This window comes from Pelodiscus sinensis, chromosome 19 (assembly GCF_049634645.1).
Source record: "Pelodiscus sinensis isolate JC-2024 chromosome 19, ASM4963464v1, whole genome shotgun sequence".
NCBI lineage: Eukaryota > Metazoa > Chordata > Testudines > Trionychidae > Pelodiscus > Pelodiscus sinensis.
In genome coordinates, this window is record NC_134729.1 from 20851186 (window position 1) to 20872603 (window position 21418).

The 21418-nt window shown below is 44.3% G+C and overlaps 1 protein-coding gene across 5 annotated transcripts in view; it reads right to left on the reverse strand.

Annotated features, from left to right (window-relative positions):
* Positions 1 to 21418, reverse strand: part of MYO9B (myosin IXB) — an 88661-nt gene that overhangs the window by 11762 nt on the left and 55481 nt on the right. For all 5 annotated transcript variants that reach the window (XM_075902964.1, XM_075902962.1, XM_075902963.1 and 2 more), the window contains 18 exons: positions 19766 to 19805; positions 18761 to 18883; positions 17589 to 17669; positions 16348 to 16458; positions 15602 to 15724; positions 14886 to 15035; positions 14630 to 14796; positions 12973 to 13932; positions 12213 to 12279; positions 11363 to 11493; positions 10567 to 10724; positions 9273 to 9451; positions 7264 to 7362; positions 6548 to 6724; positions 5251 to 5292; positions 2215 to 2326; positions 1183 to 1256; positions 99 to 291 (listed from right to left, as the gene is read on the reverse strand). In XM_075902964.1, the coding sequence (XP_075759079.1) occupies positions 99 to 291; positions 1183 to 1256; positions 2215 to 2326; positions 5251 to 5292; positions 6548 to 6724; positions 7264 to 7362; positions 9273 to 9451; positions 10567 to 10724; positions 11363 to 11493; positions 12213 to 12279; positions 12973 to 13932; positions 14630 to 14796; positions 14886 to 15035; positions 15602 to 15724; positions 16348 to 16458; positions 17589 to 17669; positions 18761 to 18883; positions 19766 to 19805 (2987 nt within the window). The remainder of the gene's footprint in view (positions 1 to 98; positions 292 to 1182; positions 1257 to 2214; positions 2327 to 5250; positions 5293 to 6547; positions 6725 to 7263; positions 7363 to 9272; positions 9452 to 10566; positions 10725 to 11362; positions 11494 to 12212; positions 12280 to 12972; positions 13933 to 14629; positions 14797 to 14885; positions 15036 to 15601; positions 15725 to 16347; positions 16459 to 17588; positions 17670 to 18760; positions 18884 to 19765; positions 19806 to 21418) is intronic.

Genomic DNA, 21418 nt, shown 5'->3' on the forward strand with positions numbered 1-21418 from the left:
GGTAAGAAATAGAGTCTTACAGATGCTCTCAGAATAGCTGAGACTGCTGAATTCACTGCTGGGAAGCAGGAAAGGTAGAAAGCATTATTTAGACATACCCGTCTGCAGCAACTGTTTCAACTCCCTCATGCGATTTGCTGACCCCGATTTCCTATAGATTCCTTCAGTGTACAGGCCATGCATCTCCACATACTCAAGCAGTTTCTCCATGACAACGGGGACTGTGTTCTTATCGCTCGTTAAGGAACTCACACACACTCCGAAGTGACGGGGCTCTGCATCTTGGTCATCCTGGAATTGATGTAGTTCAAGAGTCACGCGGATTCCCGTTTCCAGGCTACAAAACCTCATTTCACTTAGGACCTTCTGCTACTTCTAAATGAAAGCTGAATGCTTTATGCCGCATGACAAAGTGGTTTTTTTCCCCTTCCTTGTTGCGTTGTACATGAGCCTTGACTGTTTTGCATGAACATGGTATGTGCCTCAGTTTCCCCGTGTACTGCACCAGTGCTTGGGTGTTGGCGGCGATAAAGGTGTGTAACTTTTGCTGAGACTCCGGAGCAGGTGAGGTGGCTCCAGCTGCTCAGGTTACATCCCTTTGTAACCCGAGAACCAGGAGGGGGAGGCCACTAGGTGACATTTTCCTCAGGAAGTGAGGCAAAGACCCGAAAAAGGGGCAATGGGAGTCTAGGGCATCTGACTCAGTCAGACTTTGCTGTAAGTTCTTGCTTTCTGGGCTAACAAGCTGTGTTCCCGTCCACTAATAAACTTCAGTTTTACCTGCTGGTTTAGGGTCATGGCTGACTATAGAGTGGGGATACAGGATCTCCTGGCTTCCCCAGAGGTCCTGTTCAACTGCACCCACCAAGGGGCAGTGTATGGAATGCTGAACGCTCTAGGGTCAGACCCAGGAAGGCCATCACAGAAGAGGCTCCTAGCTCTGGACAGAATACCACCCTACCCTGTCCTGTCTGGCTTCATACAGAGCGTTCCAAAGCATTGAACTAGTGACTCCGTCATGCCATGCATGTTACTTTCGGTCACATGATGCCCGCTGGTGAGAATGGCCCCAGGGCTGTGGCACTGGGCAAGATTTTCAGTTGTTGGTACAATTGGGCCAGCACTGCCTAACAGCTGGTCTAACGCATCCCACACAGGCACGGAGGGCAGGACTTCTCTTACCTTCTTTCCACAGGGCGATGTGCAGCAACTCTGAGTTTTGGACATGCACTTCTTATGGCAAATCAGCTTGCAAACTACAGAGGAGATGGACTGTTACTAACAGATCAAAGCAGACTCAAATGCGAAGTTTCCTATTTCCCCTTTGCTGTTGGCCTTTCTATTGTCGGAAAAAGCTGCGTTCTGGAGTTTTCCCCAAAACACAAATTACCCTGTGCCTGGGAGATGGAAAAAGCTTCTCAGATGTAGGACTGCTCCAGCTGAGACAGGCCACTTCAAGTTACCAAGCGGGCATTTTACCCCATCCTGGAAAGGGATATGCAGTTGCTTTGAGTGAAGTGGCTGGCAGGAATTTTCAGAAGCCTACTTAGCACCTGTGCCAGCCGGCTCACACATGCATCCCCACGGCAACATGTCCTCCCTAGGTATGTAATAGTATAGTCGAGTAATAGATAAGCAAATGCTTATAGGTTAGTGCTATAGACTACACGCATTTCCCCCATTCTCCCAGTACATTTTTCAGCAGGCTGGCCAGCAGCCTGGCTCGGTCCTGCCTTGTGGCGGGTCTGGGACCTACCCCTGCTGCAGCTCTGAATTAAAAGCGTATTAGGAGCTGGGTGGGCAGGAAGCAGCATGGGGTGGCAGGCAGCCCATCCGCAAGGGGAGCTGGGTTTTAAACGGGCTCCCCATGTGGGTCAGCTCCCACCTGGCACCCCATGCTGCTGCCCCTGATACAGAGGAAGCAGCATGGAGTGGCAGGGGGCTCCTCAGGGGCGAGGCTGTAGTGCCTGGGCTACTGGCCCCACCCCGGGGACTACAGAGTAGTCCAGTAACCGATAAGAATTCATGAGGTTACTCGACTCTTGAATTAACCGATATTTAACATGCCTAGTTCTCACTTGCAAGGTCTTAACAGCCCAGCCATCACCCGTTGTAAAGTGCTCTCAGCCCAGATCCCACCCTCAGCAAGGCTAAGTCACAAGGAATCTGCAATTTTAAAAAACTAAGTGGCAAGAATGAGCCATTTCCACTTACTACTGCAAAGACAGGCCTTCTCCATAGGCCAGATGTAGGATGAACACTGTTCACATGACTGCCGGATGCTCACTTGGCAGCTGGTAAACACATGACCATTGCGCTCCTCAATCTGGGTGGGGGGAAGGGAGAAGTTAACGGCTCCCTTTGTTCATTTTCTTTAGCAACAACCTGAGCTGTGGCCCCCCCTTACTTTTCCGTCTCTTGTCCACAGTCACAACTGGACAGCCTTAAACCAGAACCCAGACTTCCTGCTACCCCAGTGGCTCTCAACTTTTCAAGACTACTGTACCCTTTGCAGGAGGAAAGGTACCGTACCCCTGGATTTGCCATGGGTACTCCAAGTTTCATCTCACTTAAAAAGTGCTTGCTTACAAATCAGATGCAAGTACGAAATTGCCACAGCACACTATTACTGAAAAATAGCTTTCTAATTTTTACCATATAATTATAAAATCAATCAATTGGAATACAAATACTATACTGTAGACTTCCAATAATCTGACACCTTTTGGACCTAGGTGGTGCACGGCTTAACAGCTGGCCAGGACACAATCTCCCTTGGTCCTGCCATGGGGCAGGGGACTGGACTCGATGACCTCTCGAGGTCCCTTCCAGTCCTAGTATTCTATGATTCTATGATCCCTCTGCCCTCCCCTTTCCTCTTCGAGTCTCTTCCATGCTGTAACCTGATCCTTCTCCCTCTCCCCTCCCCTTTGCTGAAGCAAAACGCTCTTCTTCATACTGTAACACGATCCCACTCCCCGCCCCCCAACCTTATGCGCCGTCTGGTTACAGCCAGCACGTGTCCCACTCCCCCCCCCCTCAACCTTCTGCTCCCTCTGGTTACATCCAACACGCGTGCTGAGCAGCAGGCTTTTTAATCAGCTGGTCAGGAGCACTTGGCATTTTGATGCCAGAGTATCGGGAGTGCCGAACAGCTGGATGCCGGACTATCGGAGTTTTACTGTACTTACATTTCAGGGTACTGTATGTACACAGCAGTATAAACAACTCACTATCTATATGAAATTTTCTTTTGGACTGACTTTGTGTGTCACCTATTGTAAACTGGGCAAATAGCTAGATGAACAGAGGTATCCCCTAGAAGGATTCTGCATATCCCTGGCTGAAAACCATTGCTCTAACCCACAGGTGAGCAATAATTTTCACAGGGGGGGGGAGCCACTTAATGAATTTTGGTACATGGGCATGGGCCAGCTCCAACCCCTGGAAGGGGCGGGGCCTGGGGACTAGTCTTCCCCTAGAGTTGTCTGGGACCGGAGGCTTTGAAGTAAAAATACAGCAAAGGACTCGCAGCTCCCGGCCCCGCCACTACCACGTTGTCTGGAAGCCGTCCGGGGTTGTTGCAGCTATTTAAAAGGCTTGTGGCTCCGGCCCCTGCCAGGGTAGTGCCGCTACCGTGAGCCATTTCAATAGGCCTGCCCTGCTCTAACCCAATAGAATCAGTGTTGGTCCATTTCATAATTTAGACATTCATTAGACAGTGACTTTACCCCAGCCACCCATCTGATGCAGTTCACCCCTCCCCCTTAAACAACAATTTCCTCCTTTCAAAAACCAGGGTGTCCTTAAAAGGTGCCCATGTGAGGGAAGTTGTATGCAATTATGTACACACCGGGCTGCACAAGAAGACAGACCAGTGATTCATCTAATCCAGAAGCCTATGCTAGGACTTTGGCACATGGGATGAATACTTGCGCCGACACCTAATTGCGCAGTTCTGCTTGAACCCCAAAAGCAATCAGCTTATGCTTTGCAAACAGGCATCCACAGCCCTTAATGTATATCCTCCCTGTGGTAGTTATATGAAGTGTTTAATCCTTTATGAATCGCACTAAGATATTTGGCTCAATAACAGCCCATCCCTGCAAACTGCATGGTGTAATTATACACTATTTTAAAATCACAGCCTTGCAGTTTTACGGCATGCTCTTTGCTTGAAGGGAGAGGAATAAACAGAACCCGGTCAGGCTAGAGCATGGGTGGGAAATCTTTTTTGGGGTTGTGGCCCGCTGTCCCACAGAAAAAAAATCAGTTGGGGGCTGCACACAAGTGAGAATGAGAAACAGAAATAAACCCCTCACGGACGTGGCCTTTGACTGAGAAGCAGAAAGACACTTCCCCCATTCCCCTCACACACCAGAGCCTGGAGAGGCCCAGCCTACATTTTGTGTGCTTCAGCCCTGTGGTGAGGCAGCATGGGGAGGAGGGGCTGGATCACCTGCACAAGGCTGGAGGCGGGGGAAGAGCTTCAAGACTCAGGGGCTGGATCCAAGCAAGCTGAGGGTTGCATCCAGCCCCTGGGCCTTAGATTCCCCACGCTGGGCTAGAGCAATCTCCAAGGACACCTCTGCTTTCCAAAAGAAACAGCCCTGCTCTTTCAAGAATCCTCTCAAATGCTCAAATCATTCTTGACGTACTTCCTTTGACCTTTCATATTTCTTCCATGTAATTTCTGAGGGGAGGGAACTGAATCTATAAAGCGATGAATTGCCATTAATTTTTGATGTGGTATTTTTCTCTATCCTTTAATGCAGCTGCTCCCTTAAGCCCCCAGTGTCCACAGTACAAATATTTTCATGGAGCCAGCCACAACAATACCTTGAGCTTTGCCCTGAGAGATTACTTGGCATTCAGAGCCCAACAACTAATGGGAGTTTCAATGGTTCCTTCCAGCATGAATTACTCTGCACGTGTCTGGGGGGAGTTAAATCGGTCATCGTGTTTCTAGGGCTGGTCATTCAGCCAAAAAACAATAAGTAAATAATATTTTTTTGGTCTTCGTTTTTAAAATGATTCTGGAAATCCCTAGTACACCATAGGAATCGTTCTGCACGCCTCGCTGCTATGGGAGACGACAGTCCCAAAGCTACAGGATGCAGTGATGACGTTAGTTTGGTATGCAAACCAAGAAGCCCCGTTAGTTTAAGCAGCTTTTTGAGACAGGAGGATCCCGCGGCACCTAGTCCACCCTGGCTGGGGATTTCATGCGTTACCATAATAAATACTCACTAGGCGCTCTTGTTTTCGTTTCTTCTTCTGGGCTTTGCTTTGCTGCAATGGAATACACAAAGGTATATTAATCTGTGCACGCCAACGATTTCCTATCCCCTATCTCTCACAATCTGATAGCCCCCACTCAACCTTTGCGTCATTTGAGGGTTCACACTGCAGCCTACATCTGCTAACTTAACGCTGCTGGAGAAGGTTCTTCTCAGAGCTCAAACCAGCAGGGGCACAACCTGTGGCCCTGAGGCCACCTGCGACCATTGGGATTGTGTGTGTGGCTTACAAGACATTTTGTTTACTGTTGTCCATGCACAGGGTTGCCAGATGCTGCTGGTTTCCATCAGTGTAGCTTTCCCCACTACCGGAATTACTAAAGCGACATGAGCGTACAGCAAAGGCTCAAAGCGAGGTGTGCGTTGACTGCACACAACTCTGGCTGTGTGCACCACGCATTCCCTCTGTGTCTAATCAAAGCATTATTAGGGTTCCATCCACACCCTCCGCAGCATTAGCAAAAACTACCTTCTCCTGGAAGACTGTCTTGGTTTCAACCATCCTGCGGCCCACTGAGATGAAGGAAGGCCACTCATGCGGCCCGCTCACTAATCTAGGTTGCCCATTGCTGGCTCAAACCATCTGAATCTGGGGGGGCTGTCACTGCCTAGTGATAAAGCACCGGAATTGTGGAACCCTACCAAGAACTTTGGAGGTTTAGTCAAAATTCTTCCCAGCTTGATCTTAGTATTTCCAGTATCTTGAAAAAAATGCCTAAATATGAGAAGTGCCTTCAAATAAATTGCCAAAAGTTTGTAAGAACCGATTAACACATGCAGGATTAGGGATGAATATTCCTGTTAACCCTGGTTAAAACATTATATTTAAGCAATTAACCAACTAAAGAGGGGCAGGCTGATCCAGTCCCACTGGGCTGCAGTGACCCTCTCCCCCGTCCCCGCAACAGACAGGGGCTGCTCCAACCCGGCTGGAGCAGTCCCTGCCTGCGGGGCTTCCCGCGGACAAAGGCTGCTCTGGACATCAGAGCACCCCCCGTCCATGGCAGGGCCCCCATGAGTCACCTGCCTGCAGCAAGTGGGGTGCTGCTCCAGTCCACACCAGGTAATGGTTAACCTCTCACATTCCTATGGTGGATTCAGGATTAATAAGTGGAAAAAGTTTCAAAAAAGGACACCTCTGTGGGAAAGTAACACGGGCTCTTTATGAGGACGACTTTAGGGAAAAAACGTGGTTCTAACACCACTTTTTCAATCACCACATGACTAGTGGGAAGGAAGTACTATACCTTGTGCTGCTCTGACTCTTCTCTTCTTGCATATCCTCGGGAAAACTCATCGAGAAGGGACTGGAAGAGATTTAAAACCAGCTTGACGTCTTTCTCTTCTCTCTCTTTCGCCAGATTTACCACTAGGAGCTGATAGTTTTCCATCAGATCTTTATAGCCGACATGGATTTGCCCATTCTGGTGGAAGTAAAGGCATTATTCAAATATGAACAGTGTCATAAAGCACATCATTCTTTTTTTTTTTTTTTTTTTCAGCCACGAACTTTAATGCTGAAACGTTGCAGGCTAATTTGTAATGGTCACCCACTGGGTAACTAGTGCAGCAACATGAACAAGCTGACAACAGTATAGTCCAGCTGTCTTTGCTGCAGCACTGTAACCAGTGGCCAGAGAGGTGACGAGAAAGGGAAAGAAAGAACAAGCAAAAGTTTGCAAAATCTAACATTTGTGTCCTAATTTTGTCACTAAAATAAAAAAAGACTGAAATATTAAATCACTTAAAAAACAACAAAATCTGGCAGTACCTTAAAGACTAACAAAATATGCAGATGGTTAAATCACTGTTAGAAATTCCTGCTTAGATGCCAAAAAACTAAGGAGAACACAAACAAGTTAAGCTAGAACATTCATTTTAAATGCTTAACTCCAGCTCTTTGCAAAATCAATTAGTGTGATAGTCACATCCGGTTTTGGAGCTAACAAGGTATATTACTTACAGGAACAGAATACATTGTTTTGATAGTTCCTCGAAACTTTTCTGTGGCTTCAAAAAATAAACATTCAATAGCAGACTTCTGGGAGTTCAAGTCATTTATCTGAAAGGCAACGATACTTGTCACAAACATATTTAAGGAGAGAACATCAGGCTGTACTAAATTTATGCTAACCCTTTTGGATCAGAAATGCCTGAAGCTTCCAATTATCCAAAATGAGATTTCCTGAGAACACTAAAGGCATCTGTCACACATGGAAAGATAATACTTGTCAGTCTGCCTCCTTTTCCAATGAATGTACTCCTGTTACCCATACATTCTTGTTATCATCATCTTACTGCCTGTGTAACCCACACACTTAATGTGGTTCACTGGGAGGAAAGGGCTAAAGGATAGAATTCCTGCAGCCACAGTCCTTAGACCACGCACTGCGAGAGATAAGAACAAAGGAGCTTTACCGCCTAAACTGAGAGCCAGTTGGCTTTATGGCTCAAGCTGTGGCGGCTCCTAGACTAAGCTCCAGAGGGCCCAGGTTCAAATCTGCCTGGTGGCAGTTACACCTGCATACAAGAACGAAGGTGACTTGCCATGGAAAGGAAAAGAAACATCTGGACTGTGAAAAAAAATCCAGTTTGTGTTACGTTACTATATCACCTTCCTCCTCCCCTTAAATCATCACTGAAGCTGATGCCTGGGAGGGTAAACTTTTCAATCCCTCACAAGGTGAGCTGGGCACCTCCACTTAGATAGGAGTGGCAACAACATTCATTCAAAACAATCTGACATTTCTACTCAGCACTTGCACTTTTCGCTTTTGTTCAAGATCCCAGTTTCAGATTTACATTTTGAGAAAACCAAAAAAGATCCAGTGGCAAGTCATGACAAGAGCAACCCTATTTTGAAGGATACAGCTAAGGTCCCAGTTCTGCACCCAGTCTGCTTATGGCAGGGATGTTTAAATTAATTTATTCAAGTAAACATGTAACTGCTGAATTTTTCAGCAATTATACACAGGGGAAGGGAGCAGTCTGCTTCCTACATGCACCAGTTCCCGCCTGCCCCGACCCAAACAGCTGCCTCTCATACAGAGGCAGCAGCATGGAGGTGGGAAGGAGAGGCGGGTATAGGGGTGCAGGTACATGCAGAGAGCCAGCTTTTAAAATGGCTCCCATCTGCCCCACACCCATGCTACAGAAATGTATCAAATAAAATAATCCCAGATTCATCCATATAACAGTTCTAAACAGACCTTCCTTGGAAGTCTGGGCATAAAAGCATCTTAAAAGGTGAGAAAATATACAACAAAATAAAAATCATGAAATGCTTCCACTCCAATTTACCTCAGAGGGGTAGCCATGTTAGTCTGTAATTAAAAATCTTTAAAAACTACAATGGTCCTTGTGGAAGCCATTTCATATTTAGCTAGAAGCCATTTCGTATAACAGAAGCCATTTAAGTTTCTTGCTTCTGCATGTACACTAGAGAGTGAACTCTCCTTCACTGATGTGAGAAAGGCCAGAAGGATGAGCTACTGGAATATGTTAATTGAGCTGTTTTGAGCTGGAGCTCTCACTCCCGGATACCTGTTTCTTCTTCCTGATAACAGTCTTCTCTTTTGAGTTTAATTGATGATTTCTGTAAATGGATGTCCTGACATCAGACTTGTTTGGTTAAGAGTATAAAATACTAGGATTGATTTGTATTGGACAGCCTTACTGGGCCCGGTTCTGCCGGGGTCACGTTTGGCTCACTGAGCGCCTTATTGATACATAAAGCTGTTTGTTAGCCGCCTAAACACTGAGAAATCTTTTGCTTCGACAGTCCTGTAGCACCTTAGGGACTAACAAAAATATATAAATAGTATCCTGAACTTTCGTGGCACCACCCACTTCTTCAGATGACAAATATTTATATTAGCTGACAAAAAATAAAAATGGAGTGAGTCGCACCCATATCAGATAATTGGTCCTCCACTAGAGATTTGCCTTGCACTCTATTTCACTGTATCTCACCTTGTTCAGAAGGAACTCATCGAGGTATTTCAGCTCATTGGCATTTGTAATCTCACGGAACACAGATGCTGGCCACTTTTCAGACACTTTGGAAATCTTGCTGATTTTAATAGTGCGGTTTCTTTTCCCTTTGCTAGTTTCTTTCACATGTCGCTCTCCTGCCTGTGGGCGACTCGGGGCTGGGAAAAATAATCAGAATATATTCTAGGCAGGAAGATAGAATTTTGCAATTTTTCTTCCCTCCGCCTCCTTGTGCTGCACAGTGTAAAGCATAGCGCCAACAACATGAAAAGGGTCACAACTGTATTTTATAATCATAGCAGTTGCTTTTAAAGAATTCATTTCATAGCCATGTCCAGTAAACACAAGGCTGAGTCCAAATCCATATCACAAGAAATATGGAAAGTAAACAGATGTTCTGCACAAACTTTTAGGATAAGGTACAATTTTTAAAGCACTCTGGAAATGAAGTTTCTGGAGATGTTTCTTTAGATTCCAAGATGAGACAAGATTCCAAGATGAGACAAGATTCTAGCCTGGCAGTGTTACCTTTGTAATCAACATCAAATCTGGGTCTTTATTACTATTAAAATTACAAAGAAACCACTCCTAGACAGAAGTTTCTAATGCCATTCTGGACATGTCCAATTGCATCTTATGGGAATGTCTGTGAAGAATATACTGATGAAATATCCATCCAGAGTGAGTTTTAGATATATCCATCTTCAGATCTTAAAATATACAAATTTTATTCACTATTCTAAATAAACACACTTTGCATTTGGATATGACAACCACACTTAAAGCCAGAATTACTGTTTCCGTATTTATAACTTTGGTGAGAAAATCTAGCCAATATTACCATTAAGACTAAGATCATGCACGAGAAGAACCCTCTAGGACAAGCTCTCTCTGCAACTCTGCAGAGATTGCTTCCTTTTTGCATAGGAACATACACCTTATTTAGTAAACTTCGAAGGCGTCTTCAAAAATATTGCCTCAATGGGAAGCCAAACAGAATCTAAATTTTTGCTTTGGTCAGATATAATTTGATGATTTTGAAAAACAACGATAACTTTGATCACAGAACATTTCTAATAGTCGCAGAATCTTAATTTCACTGTACACACGAGGGTAAGTGCCATCCTTCGGCACCACTGGTAAATGGAAAAGGACAAGTTTAAAGCTGTTCATTGTGGCTCTGATGCTGTGGAGGTTCTACATTCAATACCCCCTTTTTTTAAATTTAAATTGCTTGCACATTCTTGGCTCTAGTTCAGCCAAGTCAACTCACCTTCTGATAATTTTTGTGACTCCACTGCTTCTGTAAACAGAATACATGATAGAAGAGCGAGATTTTCTCCTTCCTCCATTACATCAGGACTCTCTTTAGCATATTTCTTCTCTGGTTTCTTTCCCAGCAGCCGGCGTAGAGGACTTTTATATGTGGATCTGAAGGTAAAAACAAGTTACATGTTCCTTTTACAGGACTGTAATGGAAGCTTGTTTAATATAAACACAGGCTGGATTTAAGAGAAAGGTCAAACATTAAATAAGTTATAGATGTATTCATAGAACCAAAAGGAACCTCAAGAGGCCATCAAGTCCAGTCCCCTGCACTCATGGCAGGACCAAGAACAATCTAGACCATCCCTGACAGATGTTTGTCTAACCTGCTCTTAAATGTCTCCAATGATGGAGATTCCACAACCTCCCTAGGCAATTTATTCCAGTGCTTAACTACCCTGGACATTAGGAAGATTTTCCTTATGTCCAGCTTAAACCTTCCTCGCTGCAATTTAAGTCCATTGCTTCTTGTTCGATCCTCTGAGGTTAGAGAGGATAGATTATTATCCCAAAAATCTAGTGCTAGACCAAATCTCCAATGAATGCACAAACAACACAATTCAGGTCTGGCATGAACACAGTCTTGCCAATTGGCTGAAAAAACATTTTTCCTCATCCCATAACCCTACAAACACACAGAGATATGTGCAATACTTGGGCATAAAAGGGTATGCTATGGAAAGAGCCCATTCCTTGGTTCATTTGGCTGAAATCAATCCCATAGACACACAGAGAACACATACTTGACATCGATTGTCTGGCTAGGTGTCTGCGTTGAGACACCCAAATCCAAGGGCGATAACGGTTCACTGGACTTCTTTTGCACAATCTGTTTCTTGTTCGTCTTCTCCACCTCCACTGTTTCTAGCGATGGCTGCAAAATATTAAAGAAACAGAACAATCTTTAAAATCCAGTCCATGAAGAAAGTGCTAGTTCACGTCTTTGAAATTGATGTTAAGAAATCTACCAGGTTCTGTTTTTGTACAACATTCGAAAGAATCCGCTTCACTCAGTTTGTAGATACTTCATTTGGTGAGTTGATGCCCTATTAATATAATGCCTCATTTCGGAGTTCATTTGTGACAGTATATAAAATGCAATGCACAAATTGCCACATAGTTGGCAAATGGAACCTTTAATATATTACATGAACCTTTAGGTCAAGGGTGGGCAATAATTTTAGAAGGGGGGGGAGGACCGCACATCACAAATTTTTGAAGTGGCCCCAGGCTGCCCCAGAAGGGGCGGGGGCCTCAGGTGGAAGAAGCGGAGCCAGGACACTTTGATGCTCCCCTGCCCACAGACTCTGATTGGCATAGGGCAGGGGAGCATGTGAAGTCTTTGGCCCCCTGCCTCCTAGAGAGAACTGCCTGCGGAGGGAGGAGACTGAGCACTCCCCCATCCCCAGGTCTTGATTGGTCTGTGGGCCGGAGGCTCACTTGCCCCACCCCTGTTTTAAGTCAACCTTTGGCTTGATTTAACTTCCATTTATAGTATACACAACAGTTCAAATATACACAAAATCCTATGCTTCACACTCCTGTTAAGGCAATTAAGGCAAATAGAAACACACTTCTGAAGAAGGCGAATACCTGAATCATGGCGACAGACTGAGCAAGGTTAGCGATGTCATCCAGAGAAGAAGCGGTCCCCTTCTTTCTGTAAGATTACAAGAGTATTATTCTGCATTGAAAAAAACAGATTTTCTGTTTCAAGGCTCAAAGTTCATATTGTCATATAGTTTGGGACAAATTATCTTACTTCCCATAAAATAGTTAAAACCTATACTCAGAAATCCTTCAGATTTAAACTGTTTGGGGTTTAAATCAAAAACAAAAACAAAACTCCCGTGTTGATTTTTAACGTGTGTAGGAGAATTTTAATGGACACATATTACTGTACTCCGCCATTCTTCCAATATGTTTGAATTTAAAAATAAAACGTTCTTTTCTTTAAATTTTGTCTACTATAAACGAGGAGAAAATGCTGGGGGAGCCAAAGAAACTGGCCATTTTCAAGCAACATTTTATCAGGTGGCATAGCAAACGACGTTCTTTGAGATACGCAGACAGTAGGTACGGCCTGGTCCTCAGTTTCAAGGGAGCATAAGAAGGTTTTACACACACAGACCTTAAATCCTGGACTATAAGGCCCTGACCCCTACAATCAGGATCAGGGCCTGACAATCCAAGAATTTTTAAGCACACACAGAATCTCTTTAGCCCAGGCTAGGACAGGTGCACAGTCTGCCACAAAAATATTTAAAATAAAGGCTCAGGGTATTGATAATGTATTTCTCTAAAGCGGCTACTGACTACAGAATCATCAAACCATTGGAAAAGCTGCTCTTACTCTAGTAAGGTCTGAAGAGATTGATCAGACCGGTTTCTTTCATCCAAAGACTGGCTCAGCATATCATTCTGATTAGCCTCTGACTGTCTCTTTCCTTTCCATTTCTCCCGCTTGTCCCTCAGTTTGTCCGGGTCATCCAGATACCTCTGGATCTGGAAAGCGGTGGGGCTGTCCAGATCTTTGTCCACCTTGGTGATTCGGTGTTTATTTTTATCTTTGTAATGCTCATCTGCGCTTTGAAAGCTTCTGGTGGCAGAAAGATTATTTTTAATGTTCAGCGCAAGGTCGGATGGCCTTTGAGAACAGGTAAAGCTCTGACTGACTTTTAATTGCTTCTTTTGGTTCTCTTCAATGTTCAGTTTATCAATGTCCTTATCATCTACTATTTCCTGTTTGGTTTCATTTGACTGATTGGGAAAGGAAACACTGTCAGGTGTTTCATTTGGGACCTGCGTGTCTGAAATGGTTTTTTCTTCTTCTACTGGGATTCTCTCTTCCTCTGTACTTTTTGGAAGGACTGTGTCTTCGGCAGTGAACTTGTTTGGCTCTTGGACTGTTTCTGGAACCTCTTCAGCAGAAGATTCTTCTTCATGACATACGAAAGCCGGCTCCTCTAGGGGAAACAGGATGTGCTTATTCTGTAAATTATTATGTTCCAGACCCCTTTGCCGGCGAGATTCCCGTTTCTCCCGACTGCTTGTGACTTTCTCCTGGCCATCTGCTATGCTCTTCGGAGAAGAAATGGCCTTTTCAGTAGCTTGGTTCCGGTTTTCATCTTGAGCATTTTGAGATTGAGCTACTCCAGCTGCCATCTGTTCAGCATCTTGATCTGGCTGCATTTCAGGTATAATAGCCAACTGCTCCAATGCCAGTTCACTGCCATCTTCATGGCTCGTACGATCCTCTTCCTCTTGAGCTTGTTGCATTTCCTGTTGCTTTTCCGCAATCATTTGTTGAAATCTAGATTCAAACACATTAAAGACAGGGTGGGTAAAGGCTTAACCCAGAAGCGGGCAAGAAGCATGGCTGTGGGTTAAACAGGGCTCACAGAGTACAATTCGCAGGTACACGTCAGCCTTGCTATGAGTCCAGAATACGTTCCAAAAAACGTGGACGTACAGTGAAACAACTTAAAGCCAGGAATTTTTTTCCCCATGGCCGACTTTCATTTGCACAAATTGGGGGAGGTTTTTTTTGTGCAACTTCATAGTGGGGAATGGGAAGACTTATAACGCCTCCGTTCCTACAAGAGTCAATGACTATAGTGCGGAATGGATGTGTACCATCCTACTGATAGCAGGGGCGACTGATAGCAGGGATGCCCTGTATCCTCAATTTTGAAGTCTCAGCATGGCTGCTCGGGGCCTCCGTACGCTGTGGCTGTACAGTAACGATACTGTACTCCAGTCAAGCTGCCATGGTAGCCTGCTTGGGCACACTGGTTTAACCCAAATACGAGGTACCTGGGCTGTCATCCCCAGTTTAAATCTGCCGCGTGCAGTTTTTACTTTTCTTTCTTAAGGGACACTGATCAGATTAAGAGCCAATGGACCAGAATGAAGAATTAATTTGGGCAACCACAGCAAACTAGCTCTGAAACAGCCTGGGCAGTGTCTGAATTTAGGCCTGATTGAACCATAGCACTCCTCTCCTTTACCTCTTGCGCTGTAGGTACCCCCGGACAAAAGCCTGCACAAGGGAAATTCTCTTCCTCCGCTGATGGTAGGATTCTCTCTCCTTATATCCTCGCCATGCTGACTGAATGTAAATGGCAGCCTTAGTCCTCTCCGAAGCCCTCCTACTTTGGTACGAACGCCAACAAGTCTAAGAGCAAAATTTCTCTGGTCAGAGACAGTCACAGCCATGTTTCCAGTGGAGATTAGCAGCTCTCCCTAAAATCAAGTCGCACCTACCTGAAGGGTAATGGCTGCCTGCCGCATTCTGAGAAAGTGTCTCCTTTCCAAAACCATCCGGATCCAGCTCTGAAGGAGAACAATCTTCCTAATCACTTCTTTATGTAGTGTGTCCTGCAGCACCTGTCGTTCTGCCTCCTTCATGAACACCTGGCCAGTAAAACAAGAAGGTCACAGGAGCATTAGTCAGTACGAGACTGAGCCGTCTCTTAGAAGGATACATCCCAGGGATACTACACTTTAAATTGAGCATAGTTAGCCACAGTTTTGTCTCACATAGGCCTGGGAATCTGCTTCACCTGTAAATCCCAATTTCATGAATTCTCTCTCCCAAAAGTCTACTTTAAGTTCTGTTTTATTAACTAAATCCTCACGTTCAGACTCCAACGCACACTTCTCTGAAGGCAGCAAAAATCTCTTTCTAAATGTAAGCACTGACCTTTGCAATAAAAGCCCAGTGGTATCCTCTGTTTGCCAAGCCAATGTCTTTATAGCATAAAGATGTCACAAGTGTAACAAGTACAATATGCTGCCCTTAGCTGTTTTAATCTACAAACAACTGAAAGATTCTGGAGAATATAAGAGCCAAACTTTTTAAATGGTTTGTTTTCCTATCAAGAAAAGTTCAAATATATGTTGGGATTCCCCAGCAAGATGTGCAGACTAATCACATTAGCATTTCTTTCAGGGCCTGAGGTGGAAGACATTTCACAGACCTTGGTCTTCCCTATTTGGTAGTTGTTTTTGTCCAGTTTCAGTTTATTCAGGTAAGCAGAGATCTCCTCCTTCGAGGATTTGGCATGTTGGGGTAGTAACACTTGAAACTGGTCTAGGAACTCCTGAGCAGGAAAAAGAGACGGTGAGAGAGACCAGAGTTAGCAGACAATTCAGGAGTTCTAACTAGCTCTAGCTTTCAAATTGTTTCAGCCCAAATAACTTAGCTTAATTTCAGGAAGTACTAATATGTCTCATATCAATATTCCAAAACTGTATTAACATTTTTTAACCTGTAAAATGGTGGCTCCTTCCAATTTCTCATTAAAGTTAATGCCTCATTTATGGATGCTTAAGTATATCGGCCATGTCCAGGGAAAAGTATACAACTTTATAATGGGAACGGCCTATTGACATATATATAGCTGATACATTACGATTCATACAATAAACAGAAAAGCATAGATAATACTCCCAGCAGTTCAGATTGTGCCTTGGTCAGCATACACAGGACCTATCTAGGCTAATGAAATATGCTTCTATATAGCATTTCATTGAGGTTTCAGAGCTAGATTAAGCAGATATTTCCTAGTACAGTAACAAACAGAGTCCAAGTGGTCGTCAGCAGCACACCTAACAGATGCACACCAGCTAAAGATAGCTCTGCATCTCACACGTGACGTGTGTTTTCTATGGAAGCAGATGCTTTCCAAATCATACTCGTCTACTCCCACGGCACTCCAAGTACCTGGAATGTGTATTTGGCACTGTAACCAGATCTTCGGATCCGCACGGTCTCTAACATGCCAGTATATCTCAACTGCTGCAACACCAATCCCTCATCAAACAATAACTCCTTCTGAAAGAGACAAAGGGAAAGAGACATCTAAACCTAAGGCACAATTTACACTTAGACAAGATCTCTTACTGAGAATTTACACTGATTTTCTGTCAGTGGCTCCTTTTCTCCTACTCACCCAAAGTATTTATATTTCTTCCCTCCAGATCCACACAGCTGGAGACAGTATTGTCAGGGCAGGAGTCAAAAAATTGCACTGTTATAGTCTTTAAGTTCTTTTTAGAATGCGAGTGGTATAGAATCGGTAAAGAAATGTTACAGTAGAACCTCAGAGTTACGAACACATGAGGAATGGAGGTCAGTTGTAACTCTGAACCAAAATATTGTTCTTTTAAAAGTTTGCAACTGAACATTGACTTTGAACAGCTTTGAAACTTTACTATGCAGAAGAAAAATGCTGCTTTTAACTTTAACCATCTTAATTTAAATGAAACAAGCACAGAGACAGTTTCCTTATTTTTGTCAATTTTTTAAAACTATCCCTTTATTTTTAGCAGTTTACATTTAACACAGTTCTGCACTGTATTTGCCTTTTTTTGGGGCCTCTGCTGCTGTCTGATTGTATACGGTTCCAAATGAGGTATGTAATTGACCAGAGTTTGTAACACTGGCATTCATAACTCAGAGGTTCTACTGTATGTTGTTAATTTTGTGGTGCAGGTTCTTTGAGGAAGCACGAAAAAATTTGCTCTCTGCCTTAATTTCTCTAACAGTAGTTCTTGGGGCAGAGCTGCTTCCTGGGAACTGCACAATAGTGTTTGGACTAAATAAGTATGTTATCTATCTGCAGTATATGATGCCCTTTCTCCAAGGTCTGGCGTCAACAGTGTATAAATGAACAAGCTGCAATAAAAAATAATACCCACACTCCACCAATGCTCCCTAATCCTTCCCCACAACACACAAGACTGCCTTGCTTTCATTACGTTCTCTCCAAAAAACAAAGATAGGGCTAAGCATTATTTTTTATCAAGTATACAAGAATGCACAGTTTGCGTTTACACATGCCAACTGTAAGCTGCCTTAATGCAAACTAAAATTAACATGTTGACAACTGTACATTGCTAGGGATGCCCTATCTGCATATCCAGTAATCGGACAGTTTAGCTCTGGAAGGCAGAGTGACCTACCTTCTCGGCATTGGAGCGGATGCAGCGGATGAAAAATGGCTCAGCTTTCCCCAGTGTCTCCAGTAGTTTATTAAGGGAGTTCTGCAACAAGATATTCAATACACTCATTGTTTGAATTTCACTATTTTGAAGGTTTTCAGCCACGTTGCCAGAACGGACCAACCCCCACCCCCACCCCCCAAAAAAACAAAAAAACATGCACACTGCGCTCTCAAACTCTCCATCAACGTGCAAAGGGGTGCCCACATTGATCCTATCTGGCACTGCCCAGACACCTCTGGGAACACCAGTGCATGATGCCTGGTGAGATGCTGTCAAATGAGGTCATTCTGCTTGGCGCAATGGTCCTTAGTCCACCATGTGTGTTGGGAGGAGGAGGAGGGTGTTTTGCCAAGAGCAGACCTTCCTCCTCTGAGTACAAGTGTCCTCCGGTCTGATGACTAGTCAAACCACAATTGATCTATTGGAGGCTTTATGTGACACCATTTCATCTCTTATGTTAAGTTTTTCCCTTTCTCGGCTAGGAACAGCAAGGACACTTTCACTTTTAATTCCTGGTGATATTGCAACAATGGCAAGAACCAGGAGTTTGTGTAGCCAATTACTGATCTATCACTGCCTACCCTGGGGTGCTGACTGCCATAGGGGCCTATTTTTTTGGTGACAAGACAGACCATAAGGAGATTGCATAGGGGCTACAAGAATTAGGCGACCATCTATATAAAGAACTTGCAAATAGATTTAGGAAATAACCCAGAAGCAAGGGGGGCTGACAAACTCGCAGGGCTCCTGGGAAAGGTGGAGAGAAGGGCCGGCTGCACACTCCCAGAAGAGGCAGGGCCTCAGGAAACCAGCCCAAAGTGTGAGCCTGACTGTTCTGTTCTCAGCACCCCCAGAATCACACAGCCCAGGGCTCTGGAGTGCACTGAGCAAGACTCAGGCAGCATGGCAGCAGCAGCCAGCATTCCCAGGCCCTTTTGAGTCACCAGGCCCAGGGGCAGTTGCTCCCTTTGCGCACCCGCACCCCCTCCCCCCGATTGCGAGCCTGCCCAGAAGTCAGATCTCTTCCTCGGTGGTGTGCGCTCCCTGCATGCTCTATGCCATAGTTGTGGTTTCTGATTCTCTGCAGAGGTGGAAAAATTTACATATCTGCAGTTCAGATACTCGTTTACCTGGAACTGTGCACTTATGCTAGGTGGTTTCTTCTTTTTGTGCAGGTGTAAGAGGGATTTTGTCGTCCGATCATGCAGAGTCATGCTCACTATAAGCTTCAGTGACTTGGAGTCCAGCAAGTTCTAGAACGAGGAGATTTGCTGTTTTCACTCAGACAATTTACATCTATTTAAATCGTGATCACACTTGTTAGATGGAAAATGTTTGAAGCCCCCGGTGAGTCTCATGACATTTATTTTAAACTTAAATCATCCTCTTCTAAATACCGAAACCATTTCCTCTTCAAAGACAGGAAAGGAAAACAAACGGCCTCCCACCTGATACTTCTGCCCCTTGTGAGCTAGTGAGAGGTTCTATACATGTCCCGTATCTCAATATAAGTATGTTCCATCCACAAGTAGTCTCCACTGCCCAGCTGAGCCACAGATCATCCCATGAACTCTGTTCAACCTCTACAAACCTTTACAATTCAGTAGGTTTACCTCAGATTGTTCTAGGAACACTGAAATGTGCTTTCTTCATATATTTAGATAGTCCATAAGCCTTGCAGTTACATGCACGTTGCTTTACAGAAAGAAAATTCAAGAAATATTTGTGCCTCTCTTCAGATAAAAAGATCAAACTATATCTACAAAGCAAACTCCTCTTTTGAATGTCAAGGGGAGACTGGAGATGCCTCTATATTCTAGAATAGTGGTTTGCAAACTTTTCAGCATCACACCCCCCTTTCTGATTTTTGAAAAACCCTCAGGCCTCCGCCCCCCCAAAAAAACTTGTTGAGCAGCAACAACAACAACAACAAAAAAGGAACTGAGCGGGGGAGCAACACTTGATGGGGGGGAAGAGAGGGACAGATGGATGGGTCGCCTCGTGCCTCCCCCCCGGAATTTCTTCATGCCCCCCCAGTTTGGGAACCCCTGTTCTAGAACATTCTTTCCTGACGCACAGTGCATATTCATTACTTGCAAAATCCAAGACATCTTGTAATGTGCCAATAAATTTACCTTAGGAATGAGCTGCTTCTGTTTGGTACCTCTATTCTTCCTGTTAAAATATTAAAGATTGTTCAAGAAAAAATATATATGTCATTTTTGTTGTTTTAGCAAGTTAGCCACACCTTGCAAATTAGACCACGTTAAGACAAGTACAGTTTCAGGAGATAGTCATGCATATACAGGAGTATCAATGTAGGGAATGCAAGCCACTTTGGCAAAACAGCCTCCTCACCATTTCCAATACCTGCATCATTAGCAAAAAGGAAATATGTATGTCTACACATATAATTCACAGGTGTTAGAGAAACATGAATAGCTTCATATGCTGTATTTGCTTTAAAAAAAAAAAACCCTCTCAAATCAAAACACATGCTATTAGTCTTGTGCAGTGATTGAAGGCTCCTTATCACATCTGCACCACCAAAAGGCTACTGGTCCCAACAGCACTTTAAGAGTATGGAGCTGCTCACATCTGGACAGCACATGCCCTACCATGCCAGTTAGGAATTCTGAGGTCTGACTAATGCGATCATCTCCAGGACTTCCTAGGCGAGGGCACAAAGATAACAAACGGAAAGAGTCGGTGAAACGGAAAAATGTATCCCTTGGGAATGGGGCTGCATTTCACTCCCTGATAATTCTTGCAGTGTTAACCCTTTGGTCTAAGACCTTCCCCAGATCAGTCTCAAGCAATTCATATCCCATTATTATTATTATAGATTTTTGTAATATATGCGCTTGCAAGTTAAAGACACTGGATCTAGGAATGTATATATCACTAGCCTATGTCCTGCACTTTGGAAAACTATTTATGGATATTTGCTTATGTCCAGAGGTGCTGGAACCGAGGGTGCTGCTGCACCCTCTGGTTTGGTTTCTATCATAAATAGGGTCTACAGTTTTGTTCAATGACACTCAGCACCCCCCATTATACAAGCTGCATTGTGTTAGATGTTAGAGACTTGGTTTTCTGCAGTGTTCCAATGACTGATTAGTTCTATACAACTTGGGGCATAGAGCCAGCTGGCATCAAAAGCAGAATTTAGCATTAGCTAGAGCAGGGTTGGCCAATCCATTAAATGAAGAGAGCCGAAAAACAGCAAAGAGCCGCACCAAAATTGTTGAGGAAAAAAAGGGAGCGCTGCCCCTTTAAAAGCCACAAGCAGGCTTTCTGGCCACATCAGGCTGCTGTCGGCCACCACTATCTTGACGGTACCATTTTGCTGTGCCAGATGGCTCCCCGGCACCTGGTGAGCATAGTAAGGGCACATGGGGCAGCTTCATGAGTTATCGGGGAGGCTTCGTGAGCCGCACTTTCAAGGGTGAAGAGCCGCATGTGGCTCACGAGCTGCGGGTTTGCCACCTCTGAGCTAGAGCAAAGGAAGTAAATTAACATTCTCCACAGCCACTACTGGGAGCGCACTTTACAGAGGAAGTTTTTGCTCACAATTTCAATTTGGTTTAAATTAATGTTTAGAGAGGCTTGCTGTATTGTCACAAAAATAACCATTTTATTCTGGGCTGCAATGACTGCTTGGTTATTGGAAGAACTTAACACACAAGGAATAGTCTTGCAACACTTTAAAAACTACGGTGCTGCAGGACTGTTTGTTGTTTACGTTTTTCCAGTTACAGACTACCTTGGCTTCCCCTCTGATGCGT